Source organism: Mustelus asterias, chromosome 19 (genome assembly GCF_964213995.1).
Source record: "Mustelus asterias chromosome 19, sMusAst1.hap1.1, whole genome shotgun sequence".
NCBI classification, from domain to species: Eukaryota; Metazoa; Chordata; class Chondrichthyes; order Carcharhiniformes; family Triakidae; genus Mustelus; species Mustelus asterias.
This window is the reverse complement of record NC_135819.1, coordinates 68,454,420-68,474,865: the sequence shown is the minus strand read 5'-3', so window position 1 is coordinate 68,474,865 and position 20,446 is coordinate 68,454,420. Positions and strand designations below refer to the sequence as shown.

Here is a 20,446-nt window from a genome sequence, read left to right as displayed (position 1 = left end):
TCAGCTTCTCCATGTTATTTTCTCCCTCGTGTGCTTATCTAGCTTTTCTTTATCTATGCTGTTTGCCTCAACTATTCTCTGTGATCGCTAGTTCCATATTTTACCTGCTCTCTGGATAAAGAATCCCAATTTAATTTCACATATTCATGTTCCCAGTTCTGGTTTTAACTGCAAGTGGCTTGATCTTACCCCGTTTCAATACTCATACACTTCCCAGCAGAATTAACTAGATGGAATGTGAGAGTCCTGGTCTTCATGGCTTAGTTAAGTCCTACATCACATCCCTTGATTATTCACTGAATTAGTTGCCTTGGCTTGGCTTGAACCGGGATGTTACAATGAAAAGGAATTGTGCAGCATTTTATTCCATCATCCAACAACACTTTGCATTCATAACCCTACCTACAAAAAGTAGTTAAGATCAAAACATTGTGTGTTTTCAAGAAGAAATTAGATTTAGCTCTTGGGATTAAAGGGATCAAGGGATATGGGGAAGGCGGGATCAGGATTTTGAATTTGATGAACAGCCAAGATCATAATGAATGGCGGAGTGGGCTCGAAGGGTCGAACGGCCTACTCCTGCTTCTATTTTCTATGTATGTTTCTACAGTAAGAATACATTATTACCCCAGTCCAACGCCGGCATCTCCACATCATGTATGTTTCTAACCATGCCTCTGCCTTCGTATAAAATAAAAATTCAGCCACTGCACTAAATCAGGGAGCTGAACTGCTCTGGAATCTTGGTTCAAGTCAAGCGCAAACAGATGGGTTGAAAGTGACTCTTGTTGGCTGTAAGGATTTGGAAAATGTGAGTCCAGGGAAATCTCTCAATCTATTTTTCAGTGGGCATGGACAGCACATAATAGCTCCTAATGTGGCACTAATTGACAATCTCACTCAGACAGGCCCAGGATGGCTGTTGTGTTTTGGAAGGGCATGTTCTTCGAAGGTTAGAGACAAGGCAGCTTCCTGGGCCAGCGTTTAGGATGCTTTGCTCTGCTCTTACCACAGTATGCCTGACCTGGAATGCTGGCACTGGGGGCTTCAAATGCAAACTGTTCCATTCCCTGGATTTAAAGCATTTTAGCTAGGCGATGCCGATAACCACAAAATAATATACAACAGGCATTAAGGCTCATGGATTCAGACTTAAATGAATGTATCTTCATAACGTATTTCTTGTCCTTACTCTTCTTTAAGGAATTAAAAGTGCAGATAAAAATGAACTGAAGAGAATTGCCTCTGATCCATTCGAAGAGTATTATTTATTCGTGGAGGAGTTTCATCTGCTCAACACCATTTTGGCCAAAATTTCAAGAAGACTTTGTTTCACAGCTTCAGAACCTCCTCGGCCAATGAGGCCTGCACCATGTAAGTAACTGTGAACGATGGGAACACTTGTCAAAGCAGAGCAGTACGGCACAGCGTATTTTCACCTCCAGGAAATGCCTGGCCCTAGACTGCAGAATTAAATCCTGGATCCCAGAGGGGAGAAGACCTGCTGGTTCCAGATGAAATGGATTCGGACAGTTTCAATCCAGTTCCAAGTGAGCGTGGATTTACGCTGCCAGATTACTCCTTTAAGGGCCAGTGTTTGCTCTCTCAGTGACTGGAGGGAGAGGAATTGGCATTTCCTGAATCGCTGGAAATTGTATTTGGCATCCTACTCAGATGTAGGACTCCAATTTGCATAATTAAACTGCTTATGGGCAGGCCTTCATTGAACTGCCTGAATGATGATTCAACATCAACTCGCAGTTATAAAGCGTCGATAAACGCAGTAAAGCTTTTTCAGAGGTGCTTCTCAGGAGTGCAACCGAACAAAATTTGACACCAAGCTATGTAAAGAGGTAACAGGACGGGCAGGTAGCTGAAAGGAACAGATTATCATAGAATCCCTGCAATACGGGAAGAGGCTATTCAGCCCATTGAGCCTGCACCGACAACAATCCCACACAGGCCCTATCCCCGTAACCCCACATACTTACCCTACTAATCCCCCTGACACTAAGGGGCAATTTAGCATGGCTAACCTGCATATCTTTGAACTGTAGGAGAAAACCCAGAGGAAATGGGGAGACATGGGGAGAACATGCAAACTCCATACAGACAGTATTTTAAAATATTTTTTGAATATTTTTTTATTCATTCATGGGACATGGGCGTCGCTGGCTGGCCAGCATTTATTGTCCATCCCTAGTTGCCTTTGGAGGGCAGTAGAGAGTCAACCACATTGCTGTGGCTCTGGAGTCACGTGTAGGCCAGACTAGGTAAGGATGGCAGATTTCCTTCCCTAAAGGACATTAGTGAACCAGATGGGTTTTTCCAGCAATTGACAATGGTTTCATGGTCATTAGTAGATTCTTAATTCCAGATATTTTTTATTGAATTCAAATTCCACCATCTGCTGTGGCGGGTCCCCGGAACATAAATTGAGTTTCTGGATTAATAGTCGAGCGATAACAGCACTATGCCATTGCCTCCTCTTGGCCGGAATCGAACCTGGGTCCCTGGTGCTGTGAGGCAGCAGTGCTAACCACTGTGCCACCGTGCCGCCCAAAGAGAGAGAGGTAAGGGAGGTGAGGGAGACTGAGGGTCTGTGCAGCTCAAGGCACACATGCCAATGAGAGAGCAGTGCAGATGTGGGATGTGCAAGAGGTTAGGATTGGAGGAATAGAGGGACCTTGGAGGATTGCAAGGCTGGAGATTTGATTTGATCTGATTTATTATCGTCTCATATATTGGGATACAGTGAATACGGGGATAAGGAGGTGCAACAGAATGGAAAGATTTGGAGACAAGGATGAGAATTTTAAAATTGAAGTGGCCCTGGATTGGGAACACACATTTATGCTCCAGAAAGCCCCTTGGTGAAGGATGTTACTGGAACCAAACATTACTTGGTTTTGCATTTATTTACAGAGTGAAAAATTACAAGCATGTACTGAATTTAACCAGCCCACAGTTTCAAAACATGTCTCTTTAAAAGTGTTTGTGTAAAACTGCATTTAATGCCAATCACCTGAATACAGTTGAGCACAATTGATACACAATTAGCAACCAGTGTCGCTGAGTGAGAACAAGGGATGGCGCGGCCTCGATGCGAGTTTGGGGGCAGGTAGTTGAGCTTTGGATGAGTTCAGGTTTATGGAGAGCCAGAAGAGAACTGGAATATTCAAGCTTGGAGCTAACACTGGAACAGCTGAGCTGAGGCAGGATGGAGCCAGGCAACGTTACGGAGGTGGAGAGATAGTCATGATGATGAAGACAAAAGGTGCACAAGGTCCCCACCGGACTTTCCATTATCGGACACCCAGGGAAGCAGGTTCGGCCGGGAATTAAAAGTCTTTCCTGAAAACTCTAGCTCACCAGCCTGTACTCTACATTCTGTAATGGGCTGCCTTCCTTGGCACAGAATCTCCCAGTTGTCAGCAGCTGAAGAACAATTATGTTTTGCAAAGTGTTGGATTGTCTCGCTAATTATCCTTATAAACTGCAATTCCCCTGCTAATCAGACATTCATCCAGACCTTCTTAAAGGTGTTACTCAGAATGCTGGGAAATGAAAGGAAATTTGAAATAAATATCACCTCTCAAGGGAACTCGTAAGTAAATAGGACAGAGGCAGAGCAGCATTATGGTAATGAATGCTCTCACTGCCTTGCGATAGATAAATCTAATCCTTTCTGTCCCTTCTTCTCACCAGTGGCAGAGAAAATCATTGGCCCCCGGGACTTGGTGATAAGTGAATTGAGTTACAGCTCAATGAGACTGTCCTGGACTCCAGCTACAGGAGACGTGATGAGCTACAGAGTTGTCATCAGCCCATATTCATTTGCCGGACGGCTGGTACCAGGGGCAGAGAGACAGGTGGGTGATATTGGTTGCACCCAGCCTCTTCATTTAACAGTAACTGACTCAGGGAGGCAGGGGCATCCGAGGGGAGCTGAAAGCAGCTGAATTATCGGAAGGAATGAAGGCAGCAAATAGCACTCAGTCAGGTGTTTTGTTTCATAACTCTAACCCATACTGTGAATGGTAATGTTATAAGTAATGATGCCCCATTTGTTTAACTTAACATCGCTGTGAAGCAGCTGGGACATTTTTCTGCATTAATAGCCTTCAATAAATGAATGTTGCTTTTGTGGGAATGCTATCACGAAGAACACATTTTAAAAACACTCTGAAACTCTCCCTGAAGCATGGCAGCATTGACATTAATGACTGGGATGAGCTTGCTACCAATCCATCAAATTGATGACAAGTTGGTGCTTGGACCCCGCTATTCACAACGTATATTAATGACTTAGATGAGGGAACTAAGTCTCCAAATTTGCAGATGACACAAAGTTGGATGGGAGGGTGAGCTGTGGAGGGGATGCAGAGATGCTTCAGTGTGATTCGGACAAGATAAGTGAGTGGGCAAATGCATGGCAGATGCAGTATAATGTGGATAAATGTGAGGTTGTCTACTTTTGTAGCAAAAACAGGAAGGCAGATTATTATCTGAATGGCTATAAATTGAGAGAGGGGAATGTGCAATGAGACCTTATACACCAGCCGCTGAAGGTAAGCATGCAGATGCAGCAGGCGGTAAAGAAGGCAAACGGCATGTTGGCTTTCATAGTAGGAGGATTTGAATGTATGAGCAGCGATGTCTTGCTGCAATTATGCAGGGCCTTGGTGAGGCCACAGCTGGAATATTGTGTACAATTTTAGTCTCCTTATCTGAGGAAAGATGTTCTTGCGATAGAGGGAGTGCAGAGAAGGTTTACCACACTGATTCCTGGATGACGGTACTGATGTATGAAGAAGATTGAGTCAGTTAGGATTATATTCACTGGAGTTGAGAAGAATGAGGGGGGGATCTCATATAAACTTATAAAATTCTAACAGGACAAGGTGCAGGAAGGATGTTCCCAATGGTGGGGGTGTCCAGAACCAGGGGTCATAGTCTAAGGATAAGGGGTGAACCTTTTAGGACTGAGATGGACATAATTTCTTCTCCCAGAAAGTGGTAAGCCTATGAATTCATTTATACAGAAAGCAGTTGAGGCCAAAACATTGTACGTTTTCAAGAAGGAGTTAAATATAGCACTTGGGGCTAAGAGGATCAAAGGATATAGGGGGGAAGGTGGGATCAGGCTTTTGAGTTTGATGATCAGCCACGATCATAATGAATGGTGGAGCAGGCTCATAGGGCCAAATGACCTGCCCCTGCACCTATTTACTATGTTCCTATGTTTACATCCTCATTGGAATCTCACGCTGTTGAAACTAAATGTCACTTCTTCATCTGCTCGTCCTTTCCTGAGATCGCTGGAGGAAGAATCTTCCTCAAGTCAGCTGAGTTTATAAATCCAAGTTCGGTGTCATCCACCCATTTCTTCCTGATGCTGTTCCCAGCTTCTGTTATGTTCCTTTTGGCGTGAGTCTTGATCCCATCATCTGAAATAGTAAACACCAAAGATTTGTGGATAACAATGTGCTGTATATGAAGTGGTGATGGAGTTTTCTCCTCTGTTTTTGATGGCAGATTGTTATAGATGGTGATGAGCATGCGATATTTGTGACAAACCTGAAACCCAGCACCGAGTATTCCTTCACTGTGGTCGCTGTGTATGCAGATGAGATTGGGGACCTCACCACTGCCAGCGGGAAAACAAGTAAGAACAGATGTCTAAAAATGATGAAAGATAGGAGGAGATAAAAGTAAACTTTTCCCTCTAGTGGGAGAATCCAGCACAACAGCATATCATCTTTTCAACCTGGGCTCAGTTGGTGGTAGTCTCACCTCTGGGTCACAAAAGAATTTTTAAAGTTTATTTATTAGAGTCACAAATAGGCTTACATTAACACTGCAATGAAGTTACTGTGAAAATCCCCTAGTCGCCCTTGGCACTGTGAGGCAGCGGTGCTAACCAAGTGCTAAATCCCCTAGTTGCCACGCTCCGGGCGCCTGTTCGGGTACACTGAGGGAGAATTTAGCATGACCAATGCACCTAACCAGCACGCCTTTCAGACTGTGGGAGGAAACCAAAGCACCCAGAGGAAACCCACGCAGACACGGGGAGAACATGCAGATTCCGCACAGACAGTGACGCAAGCCGGGAATCGAACTCTGGGAGGCAGCAGTGCTAATCACTTTACGACCGTGCTGCCCCATGGGTTCAGGTCCCACACTAGGGCTTGAGCAGTGCCATACTGCTGTCTTCCTGATGAAAAGCTAAATCAGGCTCCCGGCTGCCGGCAAGAGAGTTGTCCCTCCTTTGGCCTCAACGTCCAATTATCTGTTCATTGTAACCTCGCTGTTTGTGGGAGCTTGCTGTGTAAAAAAAAAACACTGCTGTGTTTCCTTCATTAAAACCGTGATTATACTTCAAAAAGTACATCATTGACTGTGAAGTGCTTTGAGGCATCTGGTGCTTATGAAAGGTGCTATATAAATGCAAGTCTCTTTTGTTTTCTTTTTAAAGTTAGAAGCAGGCCTTTCAGGAGTGAAATCAGGAAGCGCAATAGAGTAACAATGGACAGCAATATCAGATCATAGAATCGTAGAATCCATAAGGTGCAGAAGGAGGCCATTCGGCCCATCAAGCCTGTGTCAGAGATCCTTGGGTACCAGCAACCTTTATCACACTTAGTTGACTCTTAATACAAACAGCACTGGACACCACGCATCCAATGCAAGGTCTTTAATTACTTGCGCACAAGGAGAACTCCCCCCCCTCCATTGAAATGGCTGGAGTGGTTCTGATGTCACAGAGAAAGAACTTATCAGTTAAAGTAAATTACAGCAAATCAGGAACAAGCGTTTTGTTCACATCCTTCATTAACACACATATTCGCCAATTAAATCCAGCCTTTTCACCCTTTCTCATTCGATGAAAAATTGACTTCTGCTAATCCTTCATTTGCATAACATATTCCCATATCATAGAATCATAAAATTCCTACATTGCAAAGTAGGCCATTCGGCCCATCAAGTCTGTACTGACCACAATCCCACCCAGGCCCTATTCTTGTAATCCCTCATACACTGACACCAGGGTTAATTTAGCGAGGCCATTCAACCTAACTCGCACATCTTTGGAGTGTGGGAGGAAACTCATGCAGACATCGGGGGGAATGTGCAAACTCCACACAGACAGTAACCCGAGGCCAGAATCGAACCTGGGCCCTTGGCACTGTGAGGCAGCGGTGCTAACCAATGTTTCACCGTGCCGCCCCAAAAATACCATGAGCCTGATGTGATATCTCGCCTTTGGTATTTGTTATGGAAAAAATCTGATCTTGTTCACCCTCCGGTGAAGGTTAAAAAGCAGAATTTTATGAGGCCTATGCAAAGTAAAGTTAGTCTGAAAGCTCCCTTGAAGATCTACGACTGATAACATTCCCACAAGCTGTTACAGGGAAGGCATGATTTTTTTTAAATATGAGTATTTTAACTCCACACCTGCACCAGCAACAATCCCACCCAGGCCTTATCTCCGTGACCCCATATACTCTGCTAGTCCCCCTGAAGGGGCAATTTAGCATGGCCAATCTACCTAACCTGCACATCTTTGGAGTGTGGAAGGAAACCCGGAGCACCTGGAGAAAACCCATGCAGACATGGGGAGAATATGCAAACTTCACACGGACAGTCACCCAAGGCCGGAACTGAACCCAGGACTCTGGTGCTGTGAGGCAACAGTGCTAACCACTGTGCTACCATGCCATCCTGTCTATTGTTACTCTATATGTGTTGAGCAACTGTGGTTAATGAAGTAACATCATTGTACAGTAACCGTTGACATTGGAGCCACAGGATAGTTACACACTGATACTTTGATCTTTTCTTTCTGATATATTGCAGGTGCCCTGCCTCGTGTGACTAACTACCGCGTGATAGAACGAGGGTTGTTTAGTCTGAAGGTGGCCTGGACTCTTCCTCTGGAGCCCTTAGTGGGTTACAAGATCTACATACCGAGAAGTAAGATTTAGGAAAGATCTGTAGCTTAACCCTCAGGTTCTGTAATCGAAGAACAAGAAACGGATGATGATGGTTGGTCTTTTAGCTGCAACTTAGAAAAGAAGCACAGATGTTGACTTTCTGTTTAATAATGGAGGCACCATTAGAATTCTTTATTAAAACTCAAACTGTGGCAACAAATACTATTACCTTCCTTTCTGCCAATCTAATTTACTGATGTGCGAGGAGTAATACCAACCAATGTCATCACTGTCCATTGTTTAAATAAGAATTTCGAAGGAAGGAGAATTAAAAGAAAGGTTACCGCAGCCGACTGATTATTTGTCACTGTTTTATTAAAAATGGTCTGGCTGACAACTCTATGGTCTTTCAGTGGCATTGTGGCTGGAGGGAGGTTTTGGACTGGATCAGTCCAGCAATTTGCCAGAATAGACAGCTTTGCAAATGTCACTGCGGTGCTGCTCCATTGGTTGCCCAGCAAAGCTCTGCTTCAGCTGGTGTGTTAACGGTGCCCCGTCCAATTGGGAAATCATGATGTGTCAGCTTAAATAATGAGTATCAGGGGCAATTCGATGGTGCACACCATCATAGCTGAATGCCATCCCTGTGCTGGGATCTATAAACATACACACAAATACATGCATGCATGCACAAACACACACATATGCACACATACACACCATGTGCACACACTCATATACACAAACAAACATGCACTTGCACACATGCATACACACAAACACACAAACACACAAACACATACACGCACATGTGCACGCACATGCACACACACATGCATGCGCACACACACTCAGATACAAACACACACACTGAAACATGCACATGCACACTCACACGCACACGGAAACACACACTCATGCACACACAAACACGCACATAATTGAAGGCAGCACAGATAGAGATGAAGCTCAGGGTCTGCCTTATATGGATGTGTGAGGACGATGTTAACATTTACCATCTATGTGTTTAGAGACCCGGGTGATCTACATTTTCACAATATTTTCAATAAAGTGTCAAACTTTTCAGTGGAAAAGTAATGAGGTCACAGTGTCAATGAGTATCTGTTAACAACACGGAGTTTAGTCCCTTCACCAGAATGATAGCGATCCTTGAAGATGTGAAGTATAAATGAGGCTCTCAGCAGCTTTCCCGCACTAAAACCACTTTGCCCTTCAGTCAACAGACCTGGACTGGCCTATGAGCAGAATATCAAAGGAGATGTCTCGTCTCACCTGATAGACAATCTGCAGGAGGACAAGGATTACACCATCAGCATCTACGCTGTGTATCCCGAGGGCCCCAGTGACCCCGTGTCGACCACCGGCAGAACATGTAAAGCGAATCGTTAATATTTACTGTGTAGAGGAGCACTGAAATGTAAATGACTTGCCTCCTGTGTTGAGTGCAGCACCATCGTAATTAAACTTAAGCAGTCCAAAATTAGTCAGATTAGACGCACAGTTTGGTAAATAATATAAACTTAGCTCTGAAATGCCACAGCTGAATGTCATGACTTGCATAACATTTGGTATTTCCTTTAGGGAGATATAAATGGTAATTATTTAATCAAATTAAATGGAATTGGTTTCCCACCGATTAATACACCACCAGCCTAAAGTTTGAAGAACTTCCAATCAGATAGGATAAAGGATCAGAGGTGATATTGAATCCTTCTACCATTTTTAGGATATTTGCACTTGGATTATCTTCCCTTCATATCACACTTCAAATTTCGTTCTTCAAGCATTCTAGCAAAAGCATGTTATTCAACATCTTGTAGCGCCACAGATTCCTGAAAAATTGTCCTTCAGTTTCTCCGCTGTATCTATTGACACCACCACATCCATTAACCCGAGCTGGCAAGCTCCAGCATCACAATATCTGCTGCGTTCCATTCAATGATGGATCATTTCTGTCCCCATAAAATCCAATCTACTCCCCAGTCCAATATTTATCCAGATATCTTTCCTGAAGGGATTACTCAGCACAGGGTAAATTCTGGGGCCGGCACTCATTTTGCAGAGCTTTGTGTAAGAAAATAAATCATTTTCAGAGATAAATACAGATGAGGGGCTAATAGTTGTAAAGTAAAGTTTATTTATTAGTCACAAGTAGGCTTACATTAACACTGTAATGGAGTTACTGTGAAAATCCTCTAGTCTCCACACTCCGGTGCCTGTTCGGGTACACTGAGGGAGAATTTAGCACGGCCAAGCACCTAACCAGCACGTCTTTCGGACTGTGGGAGGAAACTGGAGCACCTGGAGGAAACCCACGCAGACACAGGGAGAACGTGCAAACTCCACACCGACAGTGACCCAAGCCTGGAATCGAACCCGGGTCCCCTATCACTGTGAGGCAGCAGTGCTAACCACTGTGCCACCGTGCCACCCCTAGTTTGTCCAACAAGCCCAGCCTCTTGCAGAATGGTGTTCGTCGCAGCATCTAACTGCTTTTAGATTGGATCCAGAGTCTGGCCTTTCACCCCACTCGACCTGGAATACTCAAGATTATAACATGGAATGTAAGTTGATACAAACACTTTGGTTCATCCGTTACTCGTGTCACAAGGCACAGTGTCAATCCCAATTCTCTACGTCTAGTGCTGCTGCTTTTAATCAGCTCAAGGTTCCAGCGTTTACAAAACCAGTTATTTAAACCTGGACATAAAGAAAGAAGCTTGCATTGATATATCACCTTTCACGTTGTCCCAAAGCCCTTCATCACCAATTAAGCACTATTAAAATTGCAGTTGTCATGTAGGAAAAATGGCAACCAATTTACACATTGCAAACTCCCATGCACAGCAATGTGTTAATGACCAGATAGTGATGTTGCCTGAGGGATGTGTGACTGTGACATAAAGGAAAACTACAAAGAACAAAGAACAAAGAACAGTACAGCACAGGAAACAGGCCCTTCGGCCCTCCAAGCCTGTGCCGCTCCTTGGTCCAACTAGACCAATCGTTTGTATCCCTCCATTCCCAGGCTGCTCATGTGACTATCCAGGTAAGTCTTAAACGATGTCAGCGTGCCTGCCTCCACCACCCTACTTGGCAGCGCATTCCAGGCCCCCACCACCCTCTGTGTAAAAAACGTCCCTCTGATGTCTGAGTTATACTTCGCCCCTCTCAGCTTGAGCCCGTGACCCCTCGTGATCGTCACCTCCAACCTGGGAAAAAGCTTCCCACTCTTCACCCTATCTATACCCTTCATAATCTTGTATACCTCTATTAGATCTCCCCTCATTCTCCGTCTTTCCAAGGAGAACAACCCCAGTCTACCCAATCTCTCCTCATAGCTAAGACCCTCCATACCAGGCAACATCCTGGTAAACCTTCTCTGCACTCTCTCCAATGCCTCCACGTCCTTCTGGTAGTGCGGCGACCAGAACTGGACGCAGTACTCCAAATGTGGCCTAACCAGCGTTCTATACAGCTGCATCATCAGACTCCAGCTTTTATACTCTATACCCCGTCCTATGAAGGCAAGCATACCATATGCCTTCTTCACCACCTTCTCCACCTGTGTTGCCATCTTCAAGGATTTGTGGACTTGCACACCTAGGTCCCTCTGTGTTTCTATACTCCTGATGACTCTGCCATTTATTGTATAACTCCTCCCTACATTATTTCTTCCAAAATGCATCACTTCGCATTTATCCGGATTAAACTCCATCTGCCACCTCTCCGCCCAATTTTCCAGCCTATCTATATCCTGCTGTATTGCCCGACAATGCTCTTCGCTATCCGCAATTCCAGCCATCTTCATGTCATCCGCAAACTTGCTGATTACACCAGTTACACCTTCTTCCAAATCATTTATATATATCACAAATAGCAGAGGCCCCAGTACAGAGCCCTGCGGAACACCACTGGCCACAGACCTCCAGCCGGAAAAAGACCCTTCGACCACTACCCTCTGTCTCCTATGGCCAAGCCAGTTCTCCACCCATCTAGCCACTTCTCCTTGTATCCCATGAGCCTTAACCTTCTTAACCAACCTGCCATGTGGGACTTTGTCAAATGCCTTACTGAAATCCATATAGACGACATCCATGGCCCTTCCTTCATCAACCGTTTTTGTCACTTCCTCAAAAAACTCCACCAAATTTGTAAGGCACGACCTCCCTCTTACAAAACCATGCTGTCTGTCACTAATGAGATTGTTCCGCTCTAAATGCACATACATCCTGTCTCTAAGAATCCTCTCCAACAACTTCCCTACCACGGACGTCAAGCTCACCGGCCTATAATTTCCTGGGTTATCCCTGCTACCCTTCTTAAACAACGGGACCACATTCGCTATCCTCCAATCCTCAGGGACCTCACCCGTGTCCAAAGAAGCGACAAAGATTTCCGTCAGAGGCCCAGCAATTTCATCTCTCGTCTCCCTGAGCAGTCGAGGATAGATGCCATCAGGCCCTGGGGCTTTGTCAGTTTTAATGTTCCCTAAAAAACCTAACACTTCCTCTCTTGTAATGGAGATTTTCTCTAACGGGTCAACACCTCCCTCCGAGACACTCCCGGTTAACACGCCCCTCTCCTTCGATGCAAAGTATTCATTTAGGATCTCCCCTATTCCCTTGGGTTCTAAGCATAATTCCCCTCCTTTGTCCCTGAGAGGTCCGATTTTCTCCCTGACAACTCTTTTGTTCCTAATGTATGAATAGAATGCCTTAGGATTCTCCTTAATCCTGCCTGCCAAGAACATCTCGTGACCTCTTTTTGCCCTTCTAACTCCCCGTTTGAGTTCTTTCCTACTCTCTCTGTATTCCTCCAGAGCTCCATCTGTTTTCAGTTGCCTGGACTTAACGTACGCCTCCCTTTTCATTTTAATCAGATCCTCAATTTCCCTGGTTATCCACGGCTCTCGAATCCTACCTTTCCTATCTTTCCTTTTTACAGGCACATGCCTATCCTGCAGCCTTATCAATAGTTCCTTAAAAGACTCCCACATGCCAGACGCGGACTTACCCTCGAACATCCTCTCCCAATCAACATCCACCAATCCTGCCTAATCCGGCTATAGTCAGCCTTCCCCCAATTTAGCACCCTGCCCGTAGGACAGCACTCATCCTTGTCCATCCTTGTCCATTACTATCCTTGCTTTTTGAATGATACTATGGGATCTTTTATGCCCACTTGAAAGGGTAATGTTTCATCTGAAAAGCAGCACCTCTGACAGTCCCGTACTCCCTCAGTACTGGACTGAGGTGTTAACATAGATTACGTGCTCAAGTATCTGGGGTGGGACTTGAACCCACAGCCTTTTGACTCAGAAGTAAGAGTAATTGCTGACATTATCTAAATGCTAAAGTGCACAATAATCACTCTTTAATAATGGATAAGTTCTCTATAATTCAGTGTCTGCAATGGGTGTAAATGGAACACAGCCACCATGCTGCCACATGCTTGCGTGTTTATATTAGGGTAGGAGTTTGGGTTTAAGAAAATCTTTTTCTTTTATGCAGTGAAACTCATGGCAGTAGAGGAACTAATCTTGGAGAATGCCATGACAGATACCGTGCAGGCAAAGTGGCTTCCAGTGAAAGGCGCAACTGGCTACAGACTTACCTGGGGATCTTCAGGTACTATTCCTTTAAATGTGTATGCTCGGTCATAATAATTATTGTATTATATCAGTGGTTGGTGAGTGTAAATCCAGTGTGGGCATCCCAATAGTCCCAAGTTTAGTCATTGGTGAACAGCTATCAGTTAACTGATGTAAGCTGGGATAACAATTTTTGTGTTAAAGTGCCTCACAGTACTATTACAGCTTTTAAAGTTTTTTTATTAGTGTCACAAGTAGACTTACATTAACATTGCAATGAAGTTACTGTGAAAATCCTCTAGTTGCCACACTGCGGTGCCTGTTCGGGTACACTGAGGGAGAATTTAGCATGGCCAATTCACCTAACCAGCACGTCTTTCGGACTGTGGGAGGAAACCAGAGCACCCGGAGGAAACCCACACAGACACGGGGAGAACGTGCAGACTCCGCACAGACAATGACCCAAGGCTGGAATTGAACCCGGGTCCCTCGTGCTGTGAGGCAGCAGCGCTAACCACTGTGTCACCGTGCCACCCCAGGGCAACCCTCCTGTTCTGAAAAGATATTCTTTGTATAAATATTGTTTGACATTTCATTTACAAGTTTCATCCTTGCCGTGTGGGATCTCCTTTTCTCCATCCAATTCAGGATGAAAATCATAAAATCTCAGCAGGTCTGGCAGCATCTGTGGAGAGAGAAACAGAGTTAGTGTTTCAAGTCCAATATGACTCTTTGTCAGTACCTGGGAGGAACTCTGTGTTTCCCAGGATGATTTGATTTGTTGCAATTAAGGCAGCAACTTGAGAGAGGCCAGGGAGCTGTAATCACTCCGTCAATGGACAGAACACTTGCCTTCTGTTCAATGAGCATTCTTGAGCATTTCTTAGAACCGTGGCCACTGATCTATCCGGGGCATTTCATTCAATGTTTTCTTGGCTGGAACGGGTTGTCCATTTAAGACTGAAGGTGAAGAGGAATTTCTTCTCTGAGGGTAGTGAATCTGTGGAATGTTTTAACCACAGAGAGCTATGGAGGCGGGATCGTTAAGTATGTTCAAGGCTGAGATGGACAAATTTTTAATCAGTAAGGAGATCAAGAATTATGGGTATAAGTCAGGAAAGTGGAGTTGTGGATCATCATATCAGATCAGCCATGTTCTCATTGAATGGCAGAGCAGACTCGATAGGCCGAATGGCCTACTTCTGCTACTATGTCTTATTATGGTCTTAAATAGCACCTCATACATAACAAATCTTGGGGGAAATTTTGATTTTTTTTGTGCAGTAGTGTAAAACATGCAATAGCGAATTGCTAGTCCATTTTTATTTCCATTGAAGCCACCCCATTCCTAAATTATCATAGAATAGAATCACAGAATCCCTACAGTGAAGAAGGAGGCCATTTGGCCATTGAACTTGCACTGACAACAGTTCCACCCAGGCCCTATCCCTGTAACCCCATGTATTTACCTTGCTAGTCTCCCTGACACTAAGGGTCAATTTAACATGGCCAATCAACCTAACCCACATATCCTTGGACTATGGGAGGAAACTGGAGCACCTGGAGGAAACCCACGCAGACACAGGGAGAATGTGCTAAGTCCACCCAGACAGTGACCCAAGGCTGGAATAGAATCCGGGTCCCTGGCACTGTGAGGCATTATTTTTGGGTTACGTGCCATTACCAAAGTTAACTCCGTAACCCTGGGGACCCAGGTTTGAATCCTGCCACAGCAGATGGGGGAATTTGAATTCAGTACAAATATTGAGAATCTATTGCTGACCATGAAACCATTGTCGATTGTCGGAAAAGCCCATCTGGTTCACTAATGTCCTTTCGGGAAGGAAATCTGCCTAGTCTGACTAATCTGCCTAGTCTGACCTACATGTGACTCCAGAGACACAGCAATGTGGTTGACTCTGAATTTCCCTCTGAAGTGACTTAGCAAGCCATACAATTTCAAGGGCAACTTGGGAGAGGCAATAAATGCTGGCCAGCCAGCGATGCCCATGTCCCACAAATGAATTTTAAAAATTGCTTACAATTTTTTATGTAATTCTGTCGAACATGAAAACAAATACTCGTCAATATAAAACCAATAGGGCCCAAAACATGGAAATTATTTTTGAAAGACTAACAATCCTGTATTGCAACAGCAATTGCAGTAAGAAATCTACTGTCGTTGTACTTCTAATTAATTTGGTCCTTAGACAAGTTCTACAATGACTTTAGACAGTGCGGTCACTCAAACGTTTCTCCTTGGCTGTGAAAAATTCAAAGTTTAGGGGTAAAGGAAAGGACAAAATAATAAAGTTGCTTTTGTTAACAATGTCGATAGATTGTTCCGTAGACACGTTTTGTGCAGACAATAATGTTTACTGACACGGTGAAAGGAAACAAATTCTGTACAAAGTCTTTAAAGCTATAGAACGTTGAGCTTTAGTCTGATCATCACTGCTGCTGTATTTTCTTATCGACAGAGGGAGACTTGCAGAATGTCAATCTGGGTGATTCTTACCAGTTCTATATGATCCAGGGTCTACAGGCTGGGTCTGAATACACTGTAACTGTCAACCCAATCTTTGGTGATATCGAAGGCCCAGTAGTCTCTGGGAAGACGAAGACTTGTAAGTATTTTTTGTACTATGTCTTCTGTCAGCACACAATGAAATCGTAGTTTTGTGCGTTATGCTTACCCCTGTGCTTGTTGGCCGACAGTTGGCTCCCTATTCAAATGGTTATTGGATAAACATATGGATGATATTGGAATAGTGTAGATTAGAGGGGCTTTAGATTGGTTCCACTGGTCGGCGCAACATCGAGGGCCGAAGGGCTTGTACTGCGCTGTAATGTTCTATGTTCTATGTTCTATTCCAGCAATGCCACAGTTTAAAGATTTGCATCTTTGCTTTCAAATCCCTTCATGGCTTCACCTCGGCCTTCTTTGCCTCTGTCATCTCCCTCTGAGGTCCCTGCGCACGTCCAGTTCAAGCCTCGTACACAGTCCCAGTTTTAATTGACTCCGCCATTCAGCTGCCTCGGCCCTAATCTCTGGAATTCTCTCCCGAAAATTCTCTATCTCTCTCCTTTCAGACTCTCCTTAAAATCAGTCTTTCACCGAATAGCCCTGTGACCAGTTGTCAGGGTTGGTTGATATTCACTCTTGTGGAGTATGTTGGTACATTTTGCTATGTTAAAGCTGCTATATCAGTGCTATATAACAGCAAAGAATCCACAGCAGAATGTGTCCAAAGTGCATGTGGCAGTCTTGTGTGGGCATGTTTGCAAGCTTTCATTGGAAACTGTTCTTAGATTGAGGACCAGGTTTTTCAGTGGTCAAATGTGGTCTAGTTGACAAGTGATGCACTGAACTGGCCTTTTGAACTGGTCATTAGGAACAGCAACAGCTTTCTCACAGTTTTTCCAAGATCAGGAACTCTGTAATATGAAGAATCCCAGCCACAATGCCAGTATCCATATCTCTTGGGCGATGGAGATATATTTTCTAGGAAGAATTCAGAACAGATCCTGTTCTTGGAGTCTGTGTAAATGAAAATTAAAAGATACACAGACCAGAAAAATCACCTCCCCGCCCCCCCACCTGCCATGGACCAAGCCCACCACCAGGTAAAGGTGGAGAAAAGTGTTGGAATTTTGTTGTGTGCCAGGCTGTAGAATTAAACAAGGAAAACGCACTGATCTTACATACAACTGTACAATGTTGACAGCTACACGCCACTTCTAAATGATCATCATAGAAAAGAAGAAATCATAGAAACCCTACAGTGCAGAAAGAGGCCATTTGGCCCATCGAGTCTGCGCCGACCACAATCCCACCCAAGCCCTACCCCCATTTCCCTACATATTTTACCCACTAATCCCTTTAACCTACGCATCTCAGGACACTAAGGGAAATTTTAGCATGGCCAATCAACCTAACCCGCACATCTTTGAACTGTGGGAGGAAACCGGAGCACCTGGAGGAAACCCACGCAGACACGAGGAGAATGTGCAAACTCCACACAGACAGTGACCCAAGCCAGGAATCAAACCCAGGTCCCTGGAGCTGTGAAGCAGCAGTGCTAACCACTGTGCTACCGTGCTGCCCGGATCATGAACCAGATGTTAGGAGATTCTCGTGTGACTTTTTTATCTTGGAGGCTGGATTTTATTGAAAAATGTTTCATATTCTGGAGCATTCAGGGCATGCAAATGTATTGAAGTATGATCCCGCCACATGGTGGTGTAATTTTTTACATGTCGCTGACTTTATCACAGCATCTCAACCCGCTGCCATTGGGAAATAGAAATTTTGCATCCTGCCTAATTAAAGTCATCCCATACATGACATTTCCTGCACTTGTGGAATCCATAAAATCCCTCCTGCCTCCCCCACAAGGTATTAACTGATGAATAAGTAAGGACTACGTCTTTTACTTTTTTGTCTTATTGGCTTCTGTATTTTTTCAGTGGCAACAAGTTCTGTCCACACTCTGCGAGCATCATCCATTACTACAAACAGTGCTGTCATCACCTGGAATGCTGTCCCCGGTGCTACTGGATATAGATTGGCATGGGGCCCTACACCAGGTACTGGATACATTGCTGTGAATTGAGCCATGGAAAGCATTGATATTAATAGTGTTATTGGCTTGATTTGAGAACAGCAAGTTTGTTCGCTTTGTTTTAATTGTAGAAATGCACCACTCTTTCCTCACTTGTGTCCTCTCAGTAGTTCCCCATGTCATCCATAGGATTGGACAGATGCCTATTCCTAGGTACTGGACTCAGCCAGGTGAGCTCTTGACTTGGTTGAGGCTCTTAAAATTATGAATGGATTGGACAATTGGGTAAATGTTGAGGGAATGTTTTCACTTGTTGGAGAATCCTAAACTAAGGATTGTAAATGCAAGATAGTGTCTAATAAATCATACGGGGAAATACAGAGAAATTCCTTTCCTCAGAAAGTGTTTAGAAAATGGGAAATTTCTACCATAAGAAGAGGTTTAGGCAAATAGCGTAGATACCGTCGAAAAGAAACAAGATGAGCATTGGTGAGAAAGGGAATAGAAATGTGCGCTGAATGGTTGAGATGAGATAAGTGAAGAGGAGACATGCAGAGAATTAACACCAGCACAGACTAGTTGGGTCGAATGGCCTGTCTCCATGCTCTGTATTCCATGCAATTCTATATGCCAGTGTTTCCCAGACTGGGTTCTGCAGGATTCCTCCAGGGATTCTGTAGTAGGCCCGGCCATTTCAATATTTTTGAAAAGCTGCCCTTCCAGCTTGACCAATTGAAGACGGTTGTTTCAGTTGGTTTATTGATAGGCTGACTAGTGGGCCTATCAGTAGCCAATAAAGTGAAACAATTGCCTTCACGGCATGAGTCAACCTGTCAACAACCAATGAACTGAGAAGCTAGCCTTAGATTGGACAAGCTGGCAATACTTATTTAAACTCTCAGGCAAGTGAGCCGGGGTTGCGGGGCTTGAGTGAGGGAGTGGGGGCTGAGTAAAAGAAAGGGGCTGAGTAAAGGAGCGGGGACCTGAAGGGAGTGGGGGCCTGAGAGAAGCCAGAGCCACGGAGCCCAGGAGAGTCTAAGTGGGGCTGGTGCATGTGATAACCCCCATGAGGAATCACTGATTGACTTCCTTGTAGGACTCGTTGAATACGAGCAGCCTGATGATTAGCAATTAACTAACCCGGTGGAGCTCGTACACTGAGCCCTGTATAAAGCAGGCCCCTGAGTGGGTCCATTATTGTATTGTCCCAGTTAGGACCTGTTGTGTTCACCACAGGCTTGTGGTTTTTGCTTTACTTTATTTTGTGCAATAAAGCACTGTTCAGCTACAGCTGACTCCTGGAGTTATTATAGCACAAGAACTACAGACGTTCAAGGAGAAGGTCAGCACCTTGAGAGTGACATGATGGCACAGTGGTTAGCACTCACAGCGCCAGGGACCTGGGTTCGATTCCCAGCTTGGGTCACTGTCTGTGTGGAGTTTGCACGTTCTCCCTGTACCTGTGTGGGTTTCCTCCAGGTGCTCTGGTTTCCCCCCCACAGTCTGAAAGATGTGCTGGTTAGGTGCATTGGCTGTGCTAAATTCTCCCTCAGTGTACCCAAACAAGCGCCGGAGAGTGGCGACTAGGGGATTTTCACAGTAACTTCATTGCAGTGTTAATGTAAGCTTATTTGTGACACTAATAAATAAACTTCTCAGGGCAATTAGGGATGGGCAATAAATGAAACTTTTCCAAGATGTTCTGAGAACAGGTGAAATTAAAATTCAATTGAGCCCCAAGGTCTCATTTTGTTAACAGCAATGTTCAATAGGGGGTGTTTGCCTTAATGCTTTGTTTCTTTGTTACCAGAGTTCACTGGGAGAGACCGACCCCGTCAAGTAGCTGTGAACAGCAGCACAACATCACATCAACTCAAACATCTGGCTTCCAATACAGAATACGTCTTATCACTTTATGTTGTCTTCAATTCTGTTGTTGGCCCTGGGATAACAACAACTGTGAGGACAAGTGAGTGACACAGATGACACTTTCTAACTGCTTTACAGGTTAACACGGAACGGGGAGATCCTTCCAGGTGCCATGAAGATAATACCCTTCTGAGAAAGACTATAGATGTTATTGGGAACACTTTCCCATGAAAGTCTTGGATGACTTCCAGGTCAGACGTAATGTAAGGTAGTTCCATTCAAAAGTCTGATGGCAGCAGGGAAGAAGCTGTTCTTAAGTCGGTTGGTACATGATCTCAGATTTTTGTGTATTTTTCCTGATGGAAGAAAGTGGAAGAGAGAGTGTCCGGGGTGCGTGGGGTCCTTGATTATACTGGCTGCTTTTCCGAGGCAGCGGGAAGTGTAAATGGAGTCAATTGATG

At 44.5% G+C, this 20,446-nt stretch overlaps 1 protein-coding gene across 1 annotated transcript in view; it reads left to right on the top strand.

The window, feature by feature from the left end:
* The window catches only part of col7a1l (collagen type VII alpha 1-like), a 54,451-nt gene that overhangs the window by 4,540 nt on the left and 29,465 nt on the right, over positions 1-20,446 (top strand). Inside the window, exons 2-10 of the mRNA XM_078234636.1 lie at positions 1,204-1,374; positions 3,709-3,851; positions 5,539-5,668; positions 7,861-7,977; positions 9,175-9,330; positions 13,472-13,588; positions 16,032-16,178; positions 18,022-18,141; positions 19,927-20,085. Of these exons, the coding sequence (XP_078090762.1) occupies positions 1,204-1,374; positions 3,709-3,851; positions 5,539-5,668; positions 7,861-7,977; positions 9,175-9,330; positions 13,472-13,588; positions 16,032-16,178; positions 18,022-18,141; positions 19,927-20,085 (1,260 nt within the window). The remainder of the gene's footprint in view (positions 1-1,203; positions 1,375-3,708; positions 3,852-5,538; positions 5,669-7,860; positions 7,978-9,174; positions 9,331-13,471; positions 13,589-16,031; positions 16,179-18,021; positions 18,142-19,926; positions 20,086-20,446) is intronic.